At 37.3% G+C, this 19297-nt stretch overlaps 2 protein-coding genes across 2 annotated transcripts in view; one reads left to right on the forward strand and one right to left on the reverse strand.

The window, feature by feature from the left end:
- The window catches only part of fhod3a (formin homology 2 domain containing 3a), an 82931-nt gene that overhangs the window by 45295 nt on the left and 18339 nt on the right, over window positions 1-19297 (reverse strand). Inside the window, 2 exon segments of the mRNA XM_034124436.1 lie at window positions 11166-11271; window positions 12169-12236. Coding sequence (XP_033980327.1) covers window positions 11166-11271; window positions 12169-12236 — 174 coding nt within the window.
- On the forward strand, window positions 1729-9721 carry LOC117477714. The gene is made up of 2 exons (XM_034124437.1): window positions 1729-2295; window positions 8816-9721. Exons 1-2 carry the CDS (start codon window positions 1809-1811, stop codon window positions 9220-9222), a joined length of 894 nt encoding a protein of 297 aa, XP_033980328.1. The 5' UTR covers window positions 1729-1808; the 3' UTR covers window positions 9223-9721.

Consider the following 19297-nt stretch of genomic DNA (forward strand, 5'->3'; position numbering starts at 1 on the left):
TTAATCAACCACATAAATACATTAAATCACATGGGAGTTCATTTTTATACATAATTGCTTCATTGAGTAATTCAGACATTGTTTTAAAAGGCCTGACACGTTTTCTTTTTCAAACAACTTATTTATTAATGATAAGAGATCAACACATGAACAAAATAAATCTTATAACTAAAATAATGTTGTTATTTCACATAAGACATTTCTGTATATGTAGCGTCTGTGATTTCCTCAATATTTGAACATCTTGAATGTTAAACTTTACACGAATTACAACAAATTATGCCTTTTTTTAACTTTTACTTACTTTGTTCTAATTCGATGGAGAAAAGCTGATTTTAAAAATAATGTGTTTAGGTGCCTTAAGAACTGTGTGTAATAATTACAAACTATTTGCAGAATCTTGTGGTCAAAACTTTGAGAACATTTATATCTGATGATTTATTGTATCAAAGTGTCAGCTGCTTTTAACTGTACAGTGTATTGTAAATGTAATCATATTAGGGAGAATATGTAATAGAACAATTTCATTATTATTGAACTTGTTTTTTATATTATTTGTCTGTGTCTAATTATTAGAAGTTCAACAGTGGAAGAATATTACCATCTGATCTTGCTTCTGTAATAATATAAAGTGTCATTATTTAGGTTTTAATATGTGAACTGACCTTTTCCTGAACCATGCTTGTGTTTATTGTTCAAACCAGCACTCACCCCAAACAATTTTGCGATCGCTTCAGGAACTTTTTTCCCAGCCTGTCTTCACAGAAATCACGAGGCTAAGCTGTTTCTGGCTATATAATGTGTAATAACTTTGTGCTTGTTGCACTTTACACTTTGATAATTTTTTCCTTTTTCTGTGATATAAATAATGATCTGAAATTAATCTTCCCTTGAGTGTTTTATTGGTGCTGGGATCTTGGGGGATTTCCTACAGAGACGCTGTCAAGTTTTAAAACTGGTAGTTCTACTGTCTGCTGATACAGACCACACCTCTTTGGTGCAAATGTGCTTACTGTACAAAACACCTTGATAATTACAAAATACAAATTATTTGACCAAATTGTAATTGAAGGAAATGGAAAACTGTCTGTAAAAAGAATTATTATAAATAAACACATGATAATAACGCAAAACCGAAGTCGTTATGACATTATTATTTTATATATATATATATATATATATATTATTTTATTGCTATCTTACTATATTTTTATTACAGTGCTCTTAATATAGTTCTCTATCTGTGTACCTTTTTACATTTTTGTTTTATATTGTATGTATGCACCAGGACATCAAGTCAAATTCCTCCTATGTGTGAACCTACCTGGCAATAAACCCGTTTCTGATTCTGATTCTGACAGACAAAATGTCAAATTAAGATAAAAACTGAAATAATATGAATAAAGTTTGTTTAAAGCCTCACTGTTATTGTTATGCAATGTATTTTCTATCAAAGAAAGAGCCATGTAGTTAGGTGTAGCTGTGCAATAGTTAAGAAATGATTCCTGTCTCACTGAATGAGCTCTGAGCTCAGTGTTCATAAAGTATAAACAGCATTTGCAGATTACTTTCCTCCTTGACACACAGCCAAGCTTCTTTTGTTAATTGTACAGGGAAGGCTGTAGAACAGGTTTCCGCGGTTGCTCTATGTCAAAGCAGCACATATTTTTTGTAGGTGTCAACCTTGAGTCAAAATGAAAGTGTAAGAGAATTCTCTAATCTATTTTTATTCCAAGTCTCTGTTAAGATACTACTGTATAAGCGAAGCTCGCTCACACACACACTGTGGACTAGGGAAGAGAGACGCTATGCTTGAATCCTCCTCAATCATGTTTAGTGACCAAGATTTAAGAGCTGAAATTTTATCTTCCATTCTTGGACAGGTGGTTAAACTCTATGACAACCAAACACCAAATGTTTTGTCTGTCAATGAATCTATCGGCGGACGAATCTCGGTGAAACAACAGGTTAAGAAGGAATTGTTCAGTGATGAGAAATATTTTGACCCGCAGTATGACCGCGACTTCACTCATCTCTCTGACTCGGCGGAGTGCATGAGAGGTGACAAGCCATATAAGCGCCCCAATGGTTGGTACCGCATGGCGTTAAAGGTCCTAGGCAAATATCCAAATGGAGACACCTGGCTGGGCACAAAAGAATTGAGGAGTCACTCTGTACCTGGAGAATGGCCTGTTTCCTACCATGGGACGAGCTCAGATGGAGCCAGAGGCATCATCAACAGTCAATACAAGGCTGGAGATAGAGCTTTATATGGAAGAGGAATCTACTCAACACCAGACATACGTGTTGCTGAGCACTACGCCGAGACCTTCGAATCAAAGAAGATGAGGAAAAGCTTCAAATTGGTCCTGCAAAATCGAATCAATCCTGAAAGAAGAGAGGTATGCCAAAGATCTGACTACTGGCTGATTCCTGTTGGTGCAGGAAAGTCTGCTTCGGAGGAGGAAGAGATAGCAAGGGGAAATATCCGACCTTACGGCATTCTGATTAAGGAGATTAAGAAAGCTTATTAGGCTGAGGCTGGTTTATTGTTGAAAGGGTTCATTCGTTTAAATCTGCACTTCTAAAGATGTGAGACATGGCATATTTCTAGTTGACTGGTTATCAAGGGCCTTTCAATGTTGTCTTCACAATGTTACATTTGCTTTGACTTCAATCACTTGTATAACCCAATGATCAAAGTTTAATCAACCACATAAATACATTAAATCACATGGGAGTTCATTTTTATACATAATTGCTTTATTGAGTAATGCAGACATTGTTTTAAAAGGCCTGACACGTTTTATTTTTCAAACAGCTTATTTATTAATGATAAGAGATCAACACATGAAAAACAAAAAATCTTATAACTAAAATAATTTTGTAATTTCACATAAGACATTTCTGTATATGTAGCGTCTGTGATTTCCTCAATATTTGAAGATCTTGAATTTTAAACTTTACACGAATTACAACAAATTATGCCTTTTTTTAACTTTTACTTACTTTGTTCTAATTAGATGGAGAAAAGCTGATTTAAAAAACAACGTGTTTAGGTGCCTTAAGAACTGTGTGTAATAATTACAAACTATTTGCAGAATCTTGTGGTCAAAACTTTGAGAACCTTAATATCTGATGATTTATTGTATCAAAGTGTCAGCTGCTTTTAACTGTACAGTGTATTGTAAATGTAATCATATTAGGGAGAATATGTAATAGAACAATTTCATTATTATTGAACTTGTTTTTTATATTATTTGTCTGTGTCTAATTATTAGAAGTTCAACAGTGGAAGAATATTACCATCTGATCTTGCTTCTGTAATAATATAAAGTGTCATTATTTAGGTTTTAATATGTGAACTGACCTTTTCCTGAACCATGCTTGTGTTTATTGTTCAAACCAGCACTCACCCAAAACAATTTTGCGATCGCTTCAGGAACTTTTTTCCCAGCCTGTCTTCACAGAAATCACGAGGCTAAGCTGTTTCTGGCTATATAATGTGTAATAACTTTGTGCTTGTTGCACTTTACACTTTGATAATTTTTTCCTTTTTCTGTGATATAAATAATGATCTGAAATTAATCTTCCCTTGAGTGTTTTATTGGTGCTGGGATCTTGGGGGATTTCCTACAGAGACGCTGTCAAGTTTTAAAACTGGTAGTTCTACTGTCTGCTGATACAGACCACACCTCTTTGGTGCAAATGTGCTTACTGTACAAAACACCTTGATAATTACAAAATACAAATTATTTGACCAAATTGTAATTGAAGCAAATGGAAAACTGTCTGTAAAAAGAATTATGATAAATAAACACATGATAATAACGCAAAACCGAAGTCGTTATGACATTATTATTTTATATATATATATATATATTATTTTATTGCTATCTTACTATATTTTTATTACAGTGCTCTTAATATAGTTCTCTATCTGTGTACCTTTTTACATTTTTGTTTTATATTGTATGTATGCACCAGGACATCAAGTCAAATTCCTCCTATGTGTGAACCTACCTGGCAATAAACCCGTTTCTGATTCTGATTCTGACAGACAAAATGTCAAATTAAGATAAAAACTGAAATAATATGAACAAAGTTTGTTTAAAGCCTCACTGTTATTGTTATGCAATGTATTTTCTATCAAAGAAAGAGCCATGTAGTTAGGTGTAGCTGTGCAATAGTTAAGAAATGATTCCTGTCTCACTGAATGAGCTCTGAGCTCAGTGTTCATAAAGTATAAACAGCATTTGCAGATTACTTTCCTCCTTGACACACAGCCAAGCTTCTTTTGTTAATTGTACAGGGAAGGCTGTAGAACAGGTTTCCGCGGTTGCTCTATGTCAAAGCAGCACATATTCTTTTTAGGTGACAACCTTGAGTCAAAATGAAAGTGTAAGAGAATTCTCTAATCTATTTTTATTCCAAGTTTCTGTTAAGATATTACTTTATAAGCTAAGCTCGCTCACACACACATACACACACACTGTGGACTAGGGAAGAGAGACGCTATGCTTGAATCCTCCTCAACCATGTTTAAGGACCCAGATTTAAGAGCAGAAATTGTATCTTCCATTCTTGGACAGGAGGTTAAACTGTATGACAACCAAACAAACAAGACAAGAGCAAATATGTTGTCTCTTGAGGACATTCACCTCCGACAAATCTTGTATTGTGAAACACTAGAATACCCAATAGTGAATAAAGTTACACCTCAACCTGCTTGTACATTAAAGGTGGGGTAGGTAAGTTTGAGAAACCGGCTCGAGATCGCTAGAATGTGAAAATACACAACCGGAGAAAATATGCCACTTCCTTATAGAGCCCCTCCTCCAACACACACGAACGCGCACATGACCAATGAGGGCACGAGATAAGTTTGTGCACAGATGGAAGGCTGACAGGCAGGTAGGCCATCCAGTTATTTTAGCCGGGCCGGCTAAGATGATTGGTCGTGCTTTTTACAGTACTACGGCTTCCACAGATGACATTTTTTAATGGATTTTTTGTCAAAGCACTTAAGATATTCATTGCTATCGGGGTGTTAAGAGCATTCCATGGAATATAACAAAAAGTGTATCTCGAGCCGGTTTCTCAAACTTACCGACCCCACCTTTAAGTGTTTTATTGGTGCTGGGATCTTGGGGGATTTCCTACAGAGACGCTGCAATCTTAAAACGGGTAGTTCTACTATCTGCTGATACAGACCACACCTCCTTGGTGCAAATGTGCTTACTGTACAAAATAAAAACACCTTGATAATTACAAAATACAAATTATTTGACAAAATTGTATTTCAAGCAAATGGAAAATTGTCTGTAAAAATAATGATGATAAATAAACACATGATAATATATCAAATTAAGTGTCAAATTTGTATTTTCTAACAAAGAAAGAGCCATGTAGTTAGGTGTAGCTGTGCAATAGTTAAGAAATGACTCCTGTCTCACTGAATGAGCTCTGAGCTCAGTGTTCATAAAGTATAAACAGCATTTGCATATTACTTTCCTCCTTGACACACAGCCAAACTTCTTTTGTTAATTGTACAGGGAAGGCCGTAGAACAGGTTTCCGCGGTTGCTCTATGTTGAAGCAGCAACAAAAATTGAAAATGAAAGTGTAAGAGAATTCTCTAATCTATTTTTATTCCAAGTTTCTGTTAAGATATTACTTTATAAGCGAAGCTTACACACACCCACTGTTGACTAGGGAAGAGAGACACTTTGATTGAATCCTCCTCAACCATGTTTAAGGACCCAGATTTAAGAGCAGAAGTTTTATCTTCCATTCTTGGACAGGAGGTTAAACCCTATGACAACAAAACAAACAAGACAAGAGCAAATATTTTGTCTCTTGAGGACTTTCACCTCCGACAAATCTTGGGGAAACAACAGGTTGAGAATGAATTGTTCATCGATGAGAAATACTTTTTTGACCCGCAGTATGACCTCGACTTCACTGATCTCTCTGACTCGGCTGAGTGCATGAGAGGTGACGAACCTTATGAGCGCCCCAATGGTTGGTACCGCATGGCGTTAAAGGTCAAAGGCAAATATCCAGAGGGAGACACCTGGTTGGGCCCAGACGGATGGAGGAGTCACTCTGTAGCTGGAGAGTGGCCTGTTTCCTACCATGGGACGAGCTCAGATGGAGCCAGAGGCATCATCAAGACTCACTACAAGGCTGGAGACAGAGATTTATATGGAAGAGGAATCTACTCAACACCAGACATACGTGTTGCTGAGAATGAGCAGTACGGCAAGACCTTCGAATCAAAGAAGACGGGGAAAAAATACAAAGTGATCCTGCAAAATCGAATCAATCCTGAAAGAAGAGAGGTATGCCGAAGATCTGACTACTGGCTGATTCCTGTTGATGAAGGAACGCCTGCCTGGAAGGAGAAACAAATAGCAGAGAGAGCTATTCGACCCTACGGCATTCTGATTCAGGAGATGAAGGATGAGGACGACTCGGACGACTCGGACGACTCGGACTCGGACGACGACTTACTTTAAGCATTTGTTTTATAAAATTAATATCTGATGAGTTTATGTTTCTAAATGTCAGCTGCTTTGAACTGTATTGGAAATATAATCATTTTACACAGTAGATGTAATAGAGAAATGTAGTTATTATTGACCTTGTTTATTATAGAGTAGTGATTGTCTGTGTCTTATTATTAAAGGTTCAACAGTGAAAGAACATTGTCCCCCTGCAAACCATTTTAATGATCTTGATGTCAAAACTTTGAGAAAATGTATATCTGATGATTTATAGTATAAAAGTGTAATCTGCTTTTAACTGTACTGGAAATATAATCATATTACACAGTATATGTAATGGAGAATATTTGTAATTATTTACCTTGTTTATTAGAGTACTATTTGTCTGTGTCTAATTATTAAAAGTTCAACAGAGTAAGAACATTACCATCTGATCTTGCTTCTGTAATAATATAAAGTGTCATTGTATAGGTATTAATATGTGAACTGACCTTTTCCTGAACCATGCTTGTGTTTATTGTTCAAACCAGCACTCACCCCAAACAATTTTGCGATGACTTCAGGAAACATTTTCCCAGACTGTCTTCGCAGGAATCACAAGGCTAAGTTGTTTCTGGCTATATAATGTGTAATAACTTTGTGCTTGTTGCCCAGTGGTTGCAGAAATGCTGTGTGTGTGCTGGGATCCTTTGCAAAGGTTTATTTTTGTATTTCTTTATTAAACATATCAGAAAATATTGTTGAAATCCTTTATTTCAGATTTCCACCATAAAAGTAACTTATTTTACACTAAAGTTTACTGCAACCAGTTTTCTAGAAACACTTAACACTTTGATAATCTTTCATTTGTTCTGTGATATAAATAAAGATCTGAAATTAATCTTCCCTTAAGTGTTTTATTGGTGCTGGGATCTTGGGGGATTTCCTACAGATACGCTGTCAAGTTTGAAAACTGGTAGTTCTACTATCTGCTGATACAGACCACACCTCTTTGGTGCAAATGTGCTTACTGTACCAAACAAAAACACCTTGATAATTACAAAATACAAATTATTTGACCAAATTGTAATTGAAGCAAATGGAAAACTGTCTGTAAAAATAATTATGATAAATAAAACACATGATAATAACGCAAATCCGAAGTCGTTATGACATTATTCTTTTATATATATATATATTATTTTATTGCTATCTTACTATATTTGTATTACAGTGCTCTTAATATAGTTCTCTATCTGTGTACTTTTTTACATTTTTGTTTTATATTTTATGTATGCACCAGGACATCAAGTCAAATTCCTCCTATGTGTGAACCTACCTGGCAATAAACCCGTTTCTGATTCTGATTCTGACAGACAAAATGTCAAATTAAGATAAAAACTGAAATAATATGAACAAAGTTTGTTTAAAGCCTCACTGTTATTGTTATGCAATGTATTTTCTAACAAAGAAAGAGCCATGTAGTTAGGTGTAGCTGTGCAGTAGTTAAGAAATGATTCCTGTCTCACTGAATGAGCTCTGAGCTCAGTGTTCATAAAGTATAAACAGCATTTGCAGAATACTTTCCTCCTTGACACACAGCCAAGCTTCTTTTGTTAATTGTACAGGAAATGCTGTAGAAGAGGTTTCCGCGGTTGCTCTATGTCGAAACAGCACATTTTTGTGTAGGTGTCAACCTTGAGTCAAAATGAAAGTGTAAGAGAATTCTCTAATCTATTTGTATTCCAAGTTTCTGTTAAGATATTACTTTATAAGCGAAGCTTACACACACACACACACACTGTGGACTAGGGAAGAGAGACGCTTTGCTTGATTCCTCCTCAACCATGTTTAAGGACCCAGATTTAAGAGCAGAAATTGTATCTTCCATTCTTGGACAGGAGGTTAAACCCTATGACAACCAAACAAACAAGACAAGAGCAAATATTTTGTCTCTTGAGGACTTTCACCTCCGACAAATCTTGGTGAAACAACAGGTTGAGAATGAATTGTTCATCGATGAGAAATACTTTTTTGACCCGCAGTATGACCGCGACTTCACTGATCTCTCTGACTCGGCTGAGTGCATGAGAGGTGACGAACCTTATGAGCGCCCCAATGGTTGGTACCGCATGGCGTTAAAGGTCAGAGGCAAATATCCAGATGGAGACACCTGGCTGGGCCCAGACGGATGGAGGAGTCACTCTGTACCTGGAGAATGGCCTGTTTCCTACCATGGGACGAGCTCAGATGGAGCCAGAGGCATCATCAACAGTCACTACAAGGCTGGAGATAGAGCTTTATATGGAAGAGGAATCTACTCAACACCAGACATACGTGTTGCTGAGAATGAGCTGTACGCCAAGAACTTCCAATCAAAGAAGACGGGGAAAAGCTACAAAGTGATCCTGCAAAATCGAATCAATCCTGAAAGAAGAGAGGTATGCCGAAGATCTGACTACTGGCTGATTCCTGTTGGTGAAGGAACGCCTGCCTGGAAGGAGGAATGGATAGCCGAGAGAGCTATTCGACCCTACGGCATTCTGATTCAGGAGATGAAGGACGACGACGAGGACAGTAGCGACAATGGAGATGACGGAGGCGACTGTAACGACGACGGAGACGACGACGGAGACGACGATGACGATGGTGGAGATGAACACGCCGGCAGTGATGATGGTATACTTGGCAAAGTGTATTCCTTATTTTCTTCAGTTCTAAATATCTTTGGCTAGAGACGTTGAATATTTCTAGTTGACTGGTTCTCAAGGGGCTTTCAACAGCTTTGTTCAAGGCTATTTTCGTAACTTTGACTGTTATCATTTTGTCAGCGCAATTTTACATTTGCTTGACTTTTATTGTAACCTATTGAATATTGGTTAAAGCTGATCAACCACAGGGACAAAAATCTCTACTTTAGTAACAACAAATTAAACCTAATTTCAATGTTTACTTAATTTGTTTCTACTTTGATGGAGAAAAGCTGATTTTAAAACAGTGTTTAGGTGCCTTAACAACTGTCGGTAATAATTATAAACTTTTTGCAAAATCTTGTTTAATCAAATTAATATCTGATGAGTTTATGTTTCTAAGTGTCAGCTGCTTTGAACTGTATTGGAAATATAACTATTTTACACAGTAGACGTAATAGAGAAATGTAGTTATTATTGACCTTGTTGATTATAGAGTAGTGATTGTCTGTGTCTTATTATTAAAAGTTACATTACCATCTGATCTTGCTTGCGTTTGGTTCATATAAAGTGTCAATGTATAGGTATTAACATGTGAACTGACCTGACTAACATTCAAAGACATTTTGTTGAATTCCTTTAGTTCAGATTTTTATTTCAGGGATCTTGGGGGATTTCCTACAAGTTTTAAAATGAACAGGTCTACTATTTGCTGATACAGACCACACCACTTTGGTACAAATGATTTGACAAATTCGTAAGTGAAACAAATGGAAAACTCTGAACTATGAAGTAAACCCAGGATAATAATGCAAATCCTGAGTCGTTACGAGAGACACACATTTTCAATTGTATTGTTACACAGAAAGAGCCATGAAGTAAGTTTAAATGTACAGTAGTTAATGATTCCCACACACAGTGAACAAGAGAAGAACAGAGACACTTTGCTCCAATCCTCCTCAACCACGTATTTGAACCTTAAAAATTGAACATGAAAGTTTTAGCTTCAATTATTGGACTGCCCGTTAAACCCTTTGGCATTGAAACATGCATTCCAACTGGCAATGGGACTGAATGAAACACTTGAATTCAATACTTTTGTCTATATAGTGTACGTGTTGCTAAGAGAGATTGTTATGCCAAGATCTTCACATCGGACACGACGGGGGAAAGTTACAAAGTGATCCTGCAAAATCGAATCAACCCTGGCTTAAGACACATCTGCGAATAACCTAGATATTGGGTTATTCGTTTTATGGAAGGACTGCCTGCCAGTAATGAGAAACAGCTAGTAGAGAGAGCTATTCGACCATATGGCATTCTGATCAGGGACATTTAATTTAGAACAAATATTGAACAATGACTGGAGAAATAACTAATTTTTTTCCCTAGATATGTTGTTCAAGAAAGTATCTCATTCTCTCATCATAAATTATGATTGTTCACAAATGTGGTTAAGTGTGAAAAAAGGAAGCCTCTCTTAGTAAGTAATCCATATTTTTATGTTTCACACGTATTTCACTTTGAAACATTTACTCTTGTCATTATTTGACATATGACACACTTAAGCTTAAATTAACTGTATACAATGCTGTATGTATTTCTAAAAAGAGAGACAGTAAAGAGACAAAGGAGGATGTTTAAGCGAGGGTTGGACAGAGACAGGAAGGATGTGAGAAAGAAAGACTGAGATAGAGAGAAGAGCTGTACTTTCTGTTATTGGTAACTGCCACAATCAAAATCAAATTCTGTTAAAACAAATGTTGCAAACCTTTTTTAATGTTTAGTACAAGTAAACATTTATGTTGATTTTTTAAGATGGAAAATGTGCTGATGCATTCAGGTTTTTCTGATTATATTTGTGTATTCTTTGCTTTTTTTCATTTCTTTACCTAACAATCATTTAAATATTTGTACCATAACTGTCATTATTCATACTTGTAAAACTGTATCAGATTACAGTTATCAAAGAGGCAGGGAAACTTTACCTCTCAATATGTAGTTCTGGTAGTTCTGGTCAGCTTCTGCGCCCACTTTGATGAGACAGGTCAGACCTTCGGCCATCACAAACTCATGGACCAGGTCTTTGTCATCCTGGAGTAAAACAGGGGGAAAAAGAAAGCATAGGACAAGTAAGCACAGTACACACTAATAAATAATAATAATACATTTAATTTATATAGCGCTTCTCATCTGCCAAGACAAATCTCGAAGCGCTTCACAGCAAAGGACACTGATACAATTATTGGTTTTATACTTATAGAATCACAAAAAATCCCTCCTAAAACTCACAATTGTACTCTATTTTTAGAAAATTCAGGTTGTATTCTCTTTTGTTACCACATGGTGTCAGTGCTAGGACTAAAGACGACAGTACATCAATGTTTCATTCCCCAGAACAGCTGATACATACACTCCACCAACCATGTGTTTAGCAATTTGTCAATTTAGACTGTCATGTGTCTAGGGTAAAAAATAAGCACGGAATCTGGGAGAAAACTCCTGCCTTTTTTTATTGTTTTAACCAAGCTGCGGCAATGGAACGACAAAGAGAAGAGAAAGATGTTTTAATTGAACTGACAAGACATTTTATGCTGTTGTCTCATGATAAAATGAACATTTTTGGGGGGTCAATTTAAGTGTTTGCAAATGTAATCATTTTACTTAAATGCTGCATTAGCAAGCATTGCTATTTAATTGTTTTTGTTATAGTTCAGTATTCTTGTGTTCTTTTGTGTTCCAGAAAAAGCCCTTGGTGTTTTATGTGGCTCACTCCTCTCATCTTAAAATAAAGATTCACACAAACACATACAGTACAAATACACCCCACACACAAAGGCCTACACACACCCACATATATACACACACAGGGAGAGAAACGCCACGTTGATGGAGATCCCTGTCATCAGGGAGGCGCATGGTGGCCACAATAACTAACTGTATTCTGCAACAACAAACGGACAGTAATTGCATGTGAAATATGCGTGTTACCTGAAAGATCTGCTTTAGAGAGAACAGGGCCCTTCTCAAGTCACGTCCATTGGAGTTATACAGTCTTTCTGGAGGGAGAGAGAGACAAGGGAGTGGTTATTTTCAACAAACAGTAATAAAAAGCTCATGTAAAAAACTGTTTCCCCATTATTTGAAGCAAGTGTTTTTTACATAATCTGTTTGTATTGTTCCTTTCCGTGTGCACCTTTCATCTCACACCAATCCTCATATGTCTCATGACTAAGTCAATAAAACTTGGAAGTGAAATGAGTCTCAGCTGTGCAAGACTTGCGCAATAGTTTGATATGCAGAGGAAGGCCGGAGGTAGATGGAACCAATCGCACCGCTCAGCTCTGATCACCTGAGGCAGGCACTTCATCACACACTTTGCATGGTTTCTCTCTTTATAACAAACACACACACATGCACAAACACACACACATTGCAGTGGTGATTAGAGCTGTATTGGAATGTTAATGAGCTGCTGGCCGGGCTTCAACGGTGAGGTATTCAGGTCACGACATGGAAAGCACTCAGAACCAACGACTACAAGCTCTAACACCATCACATCTGATATTTAGCCTTATTATTTCTATATATGACCACAAGACATCATTAATAGACTTCTATCAAACCACAGGGCCATAAAATGTTGTTCTGAGTCTTTGTACTTTCATATCTTCTAGCATTGCATTAAATAGTGAGTTTAATATATATTTCTACAACTTTATCCTATAATAAAGTATGTATTACCCTAACACCATTAGAATCAACATAATTCTAGTATAGGAGCAAAGGTGTAGGTATATGTTGCTGTTGATATTTAATCTGAAAATAAATGACTTAAAACCACAAGTTTCAATACAAGCTTTCTAGAAAGGTAATGTACGTTATTGTCCTTCAGTTAGTAGGAGTTGCCTGGTGTTGGGCACGTATCAATTCAGTTTTTCTTACTGTGGAATCCTTAGTGTCCCGAGTGTATATCTGTGTATCCATATATATGCGTATGGGGGTTTTCAAATTAAAAAAAATACCTTTCATGTGAAACATAATAAATATTTTTGAAAATAATGTGCAATAAAGTTGTTGAGGCTGTACTGCTGTACAAATAGTACTAGTATTTGCATGTACAGTACATAGTATACCACTACAATGATCAGACAGAAACACATATTTCCCTAAGTGCATTAAACCCAGAGTCTGTGTCCATACTGTCCATTTGTGTGTATGAACTGTTGTGTGTGCAGGTGTGTGTCAGCAGGGGCTGGGAGACTGTGCGTAAACCAGAGTTTGTATGTTGATGAAATATCTTCACTCCATCAGGGAGGGGTTAAACGTCTACAGAGTAAGGGCCTGCTGTCTGTAGCTAAGTGGGAACCATCGCTAAGCTAGACAAGGCTAACACAAGATCAAAATCATTATCATTACGCACACAGACTACAAATTACCAGCCTTTCTGTTTCTCCATCTACGGGATGCTTTTTGTGAATTCAGCAGCGAAATACATCATGGTAGTCTACAGCAGAGATAATCAAATCAACCACATCACTAGAGCCTAGGGGCAGCTGGTGATGAGTGTCAGTGGGAGGAAATGAGCGATTCTCACAAAAAGGTATAATAGCAGGAAAATAGAGGGAATAATATGTATAGATAGGCATGAAAGATGTGGACTTAATGAAGGGAATAGAAGGAAAGGAAAGGAAATGGCAAGACAGGTCAGGAAAGAAAAAGGAAGTAAAGGATTGAAAAAGAAAGTAAGGGAAAGGAAAGGAAAGGAAAGGAAAGGAAAGGAAAGGAAAGGAAAGGAAAAGAAAGGAAAGGAAAGGGTGACCACTGACTACATGCAAGGGTATGATTTGAGGAAAGAAAGCCAAAAGCTTCTGGGTAATTGAGGCAGAGGTGACATGGAACTCCCCTTCCAAAGATACACAAACTAAATCTGTTTCCTGCCATGTATTTGAAATAAAACTTTTTAATTTTTAACCTTTTCTAAGCCAGCTGATATAAACAAAATCAATATGACATGATCACTTTGTGGCACAGAGAAAAACCTGTTCAATTCACTTTTTCTCTTAACCTTTTGATTACAGAACCACTTAAAAAAATAATGAATAGGGACACTAATATAATCGACCCCTCATTTGGGTAAACAAACAATTGTTGCATTTTCCTTATTCTCGTTTGTCTAGTATTCCTTAGAAATGAAGTGGCCTCTCAGTGATTTGAGGAACACTCTGCCCTTCAAGGTGAACGTTAGATTCAGTCGGTCACGTGTAATGTTCATGGTCTTTATCAGGTGCTGTCAGAGTAACCTTTACCAAAACGTCTGCTGCCCATCAGGGTCATGTCAGCAGCAGCGATAAGCCTTACACTTGGCTTGATTCATGATGGTGTAGCCTACTGCCGGTGATGCAAGGTGGGTATTATTATTAGCTAGATTGTACAGGGACAACCATCTACAATGTAAATAAACACACTAAATCAAAAGTTCAGTAATTCAGTCAATTTTGGAATTCAACAATTCTTTAATGTTTGGCAAATATTATATAGACATTAAAGGTTAAATGGTTCCACATAATCACATTGTTTTATGTAAGAATGTACCATCTCTATAATATCTTAAGAGACAATTCATGTACTCTGCCTATTGGTTGAGGTCCCCTTCTTTAACAGATTTTCTTGAACCAAATGTCTTAATTTTTTTATACAATTTTTCACTCACTTTAATTGCTGACATGAAAACATTCAGTAGTAAATGCGATTAACTTATTAAGATGTTTTTTGCACAGCGAAAAACAGTCTCACATCCATGCCAACTTTAAGTTTGCCATGGCGATACTGTGTAGTCACTTGATGGTTGCTAATAAAGTCTTGTCAACATAATTACCCCTCTGCTCCAGAGTCATCAGAGTCTGACACGCTAAATAATCAATGGGCTAATTTCCCATTGGCACAAAAGGCTCCAGCTGTCTTAACACTGTGTGTCAGGAGCGATGGTGCTTTCAAGCTGGAAATAATTCAAACAAATGACTCTCACCTTCAACCTCTGGGCCAAACAGCTTGGTCTAACAACTCTGCATTTCTCCAGAGGGAGACTGAAATAACAAACCAAACACAAACTAGGAAGATAACACATCATCATTTGGTGTGTGAGTTTTTTTTTTACTTGCCTAAAGTCCATTTGTTTGCCTCTTAACAAATGTTTTTTTAGTTATCAAATAAAAACAAAGTATTTAAGTTATGAAGTAAGTAATTCTGGAGTTAGCTGACAACTAAACTCCTGTTTCCAGGCTAATTGAAATACTCAACTTTACCAGCATTTCTTGCGAGTGCCCTATCTGTGCAACATTTAACATGTGAAAAGGAAGCAAGATGGTTCTCTCTTAAGCTACTTCCATTATCAGCTTCAGAAAAAGTATGCGTTTAATTCTTTTTTTACCAGTTGTCTGCTAAAATGATAAAATGATTTGCATGATTGCTGAGCCCTGTAAATAAGGTTCCCTCTGCTGGTCTAAGAGAGAGATTAGTGGATGTGGGAATAAGTGAGGATTTGCCTGTCAACGTGTCTTGCTGGTCATTCTCCTTTTTTCCTGGCCCTTGATTTTATTATTGTCACAAGAAAAGCTGAAACACTCACTGGGATGTGTCATTGTGGTTTGTACGCAGCTTGTGTATAGTGTGCGTGTGTGTTTGTGTATATGAGAGAGTGTTAGCCTCTGTGTGTGTTCACTGAGAGCAGACAGACAGATGAAGGAAAGACAGAAAGGCACATTTTCTTTATAGGTTCGCTTGGAGTTTTACTGTTTTGTTTTGGAGGAATTGCAGTTCTATCCAAGCTGTTTCACCATGACCTCACATGCACTGCAATATGTCCGCCTTAACGAGTCATTTAGTCCCATATTCCGTCTTAAAATATTACATTTTCTTAAAGCGGGGGCAAAATCAACCAGCAGAATTATGAATCCACTTGTTCCTGTTTTAAACTTATTATCAAACAAACCTCTTGGTCCATATGGCTTTGATGATATTTAACAACACACACAACCTATGAACTGTACACTAACTGTCTATTCTCCATAAGTTAAAGAGCCTCTCCCAGGGGGCCCGGCTTTTTCTATAATTAGAGCTTTATGGGGACATGGAGTCCAGTTACTGTGGGAGCTTCATAGGGTTCATCACATCCGAAACACACGTGTGAGGACCCAAGAAATATGAAAATATGTCATCATGTCTATTGTGCATTTATTCAATTATCCGTATTTGCATTTGTGTGTGTGTGTGTGTGTGTGTGTGTGTGTGTGTGTGTGTGTGTGTGTGTGTGTGTGTGTGTGTGTGTGTGTGTGTGTGTGTGTGTGTGTGTGTGTGTGTGTGTGTGTGTGTGTGTGTGTGTGTGTGTGTGTGTGTGTGTGTGTGTGTGTGTGTGTGTGTGTGAGAGAGAGGGTTTTCCCCAGTGCCGAGGTTGTCTGCTAGTTCGTTCAGGAATGGTCAGATCCCTCCTTCTCCTCCCGCCATAATGAGATTAGTGTTGTGACCCTTCAGCTTCGACTAATCCCTCAACATTTACTGCACCATCTATCTACACATCTCAGCACTGCACAGTACTTATTTGAACTGCTGCGACATATCGATGCTAAATCCCAAAGTCCTTTAATTGATTGAAGTCTAATTCTGCTTAGTTGGCCTCAGTAAATGGAACCAACAGTCTACTACTACTACTACTATGCTTAATCCCTCAGATTGAACAATAGCTCAGCTCAACAGAAGTTTCTTGAAGTCAACCTGGTTACAGAAATAGTGGTGTGAAGGTGAGAGTCTGCAGGCTGAGAAGAAAAATGTGATTATCTGTTTGGCATTCAACATATGAGCTTATTAAAGTCATTCATAAGCATCATAAACCTATGTTTGTGCATTTTCTGTATTCTACAGCGTAATTGTTGGCCACAGCAGCAGCTTGTTCTTTTAAAAAGCTCTTAAAATCTGGAGTACACAATCTGCACATCAACAAATGGAAAACAGATTATTACAAATAGCGGAAATGGAAGGGAATTAAGCAGCTAAAGAGCAAGATACTATATTTATCTCCAGAGCTATTAAAGACTATACACAGAGATAAAAGACTTACATTAATCTGGCACAACTTGAAATGAATGGTAATGTTGCGTAGTATTTTTATGATTGTGCCACTGTTTGCTAACAAGTTCTCCATATACTGTAAACCTGAGGGAGATGGTATGCATGCCAAGCTGTATTTATAGCATGTTTTCACTGCTCCCTAGTGGTCAAGGAATGTGTTATCGCAGGTTTAAATAAACATGCAACTGACAAATGCATTTATAAATAAAAGGGTTAATGAAGAAGACTATTGAAGCCATTGCAAGGTAATCCTAAAATGCCGTTTCTCTGCTGAGGAAGTTAGGGTATAATAATAACTTGAGGTAACAGACGCTTAATTCATGTTGTTCTACAATCTTGGAAGTAAAAGTAAAAGATCAAATAGCCTGTTTTATCACTTCCAAATTCACTTTCTAGTACTAAGAAGAAACCACCTAACACATGTTTTTCAAAAGGGAGATGGGTAGGAGATATACAACTTCTTCAAACGTTGGTAATAAGCTCCCGCACTTTATCTAACTTGCAAAAATATAAATACATATAAGGGACGTTAAGACAGGTGATGCTTCTTTGCAACATGTAAAAAGTGTTTTGCTGAGATGTTGAGCCTAATTTCCCAAAAGATCATAAGAAGTGTAAAAACAACAGATTGTACAGATCCGTATCTGTAAAACCCAACTGTTTCATCTGCACCTTGGCCAATTAAAAAACTAAATGTATTGAAACTGTAAAAGTTTGGTTTATTTAAAGCCAATGCAGTAGCACTTTAAACAGTGTGCTGATGTAACTGCAAGTACATTTGTTTTATGGTTGATTTTACTCATGGTTAGTCAACTCGGATAAAATCATTAACTTAATGAAATGCAATATAATGTAATGTAGGCAGAACAAAATAAATAAATAGATTCAAAGAGGCAAACCCCAATCACCAACATCACAGATAAAAAGGTGGGATCTCTCCGCCCACAGCATGCATGTAAATCTGATCAAAAGGAATGATTTCATTATTATTGGGATATTTACAGAGAAGAAGGACCTGAGGTCAACCAAGGGTCATACTGTACTTCCAGGACGGCACAACTGTCTATGGGTCAGGCGAGAGAGGGAAGGGTCTCAGCTGGTGGTCTTACATGTAAGCCCAGTTATACCCGCTGACTTGTGTTTCTGGAGGATTTCGTTGCACCCCACACGGCTGTCTGGGCCAATCAGTCAGCTGGCTTTTAGACAAGGTCTTCAGTGGGATCTAAAATAACGAAGTGAGAGGAGCCCTTGGTGTAATGGCACGCTGGAGAGCTTCATTTAATGCCAGGAAGTCTTTCCCTCTCTGCGCTGGTATCATGCTAAATATAGGTGGGTGGGTTGTATTCTACTGTAACAAGCCGAGAGACTGAGTTCAATCTGTGGACAGGTCATGCAGTGCACTGTGTGTGCAGCCCGAAGAAAAGTCAAATGCATGATACAATTCCAGTTGTTGCCAATGCAGTTTCACCTGTCGTGATTTCTTATATCAACTAATAAACCTTTGTTCCCAACTGATCATCTTAAACAAGGAATTTCACACCACTGGCAGATTCTTCTTTCCTTTAGACGACTAAAAGTAAACTTCAATGACGCCTTAATCCTTTAAAATGTCTCTATAAGGTTTGCATTTTATATCAGTACCCATGTGCAAATATACTGTCGGTGGAATTTCCTTGTGGAGTTAAAAGGATAAATAGTCCATCAATCTGTCATAATGTAATATAGTTTGGACAATAATGCATGATTTCAGTCTCATGTCAAGTGAAAAGGAACGTTTGGCAGGCAGCAAAGGCCACACTGCTGAGGATAACTTGGTTATTTTGCGACTGTCTATTTTCTGTCTGTTGGTCTTGGCCTACAGTGCGAGTACTGAGGCTGTTGATGGCACAGATGACGATAGAGGCCCCATGAGCTCAGTGTGCCAGACAGAGAGGAAAAAGCGAAGAAGAGGAAGACCTCCAAGGTTTCACTGTAAGATTTCAGAAGATTTAAAGAG

This window comes from Trematomus bernacchii, unplaced genomic scaffold (assembly GCF_902827165.1).
Source record: "Trematomus bernacchii unplaced genomic scaffold, fTreBer1.1, whole genome shotgun sequence".
Classification (NCBI taxonomy): Eukaryota; Metazoa; Chordata; class Actinopteri; order Perciformes; family Nototheniidae; genus Trematomus; species Trematomus bernacchii.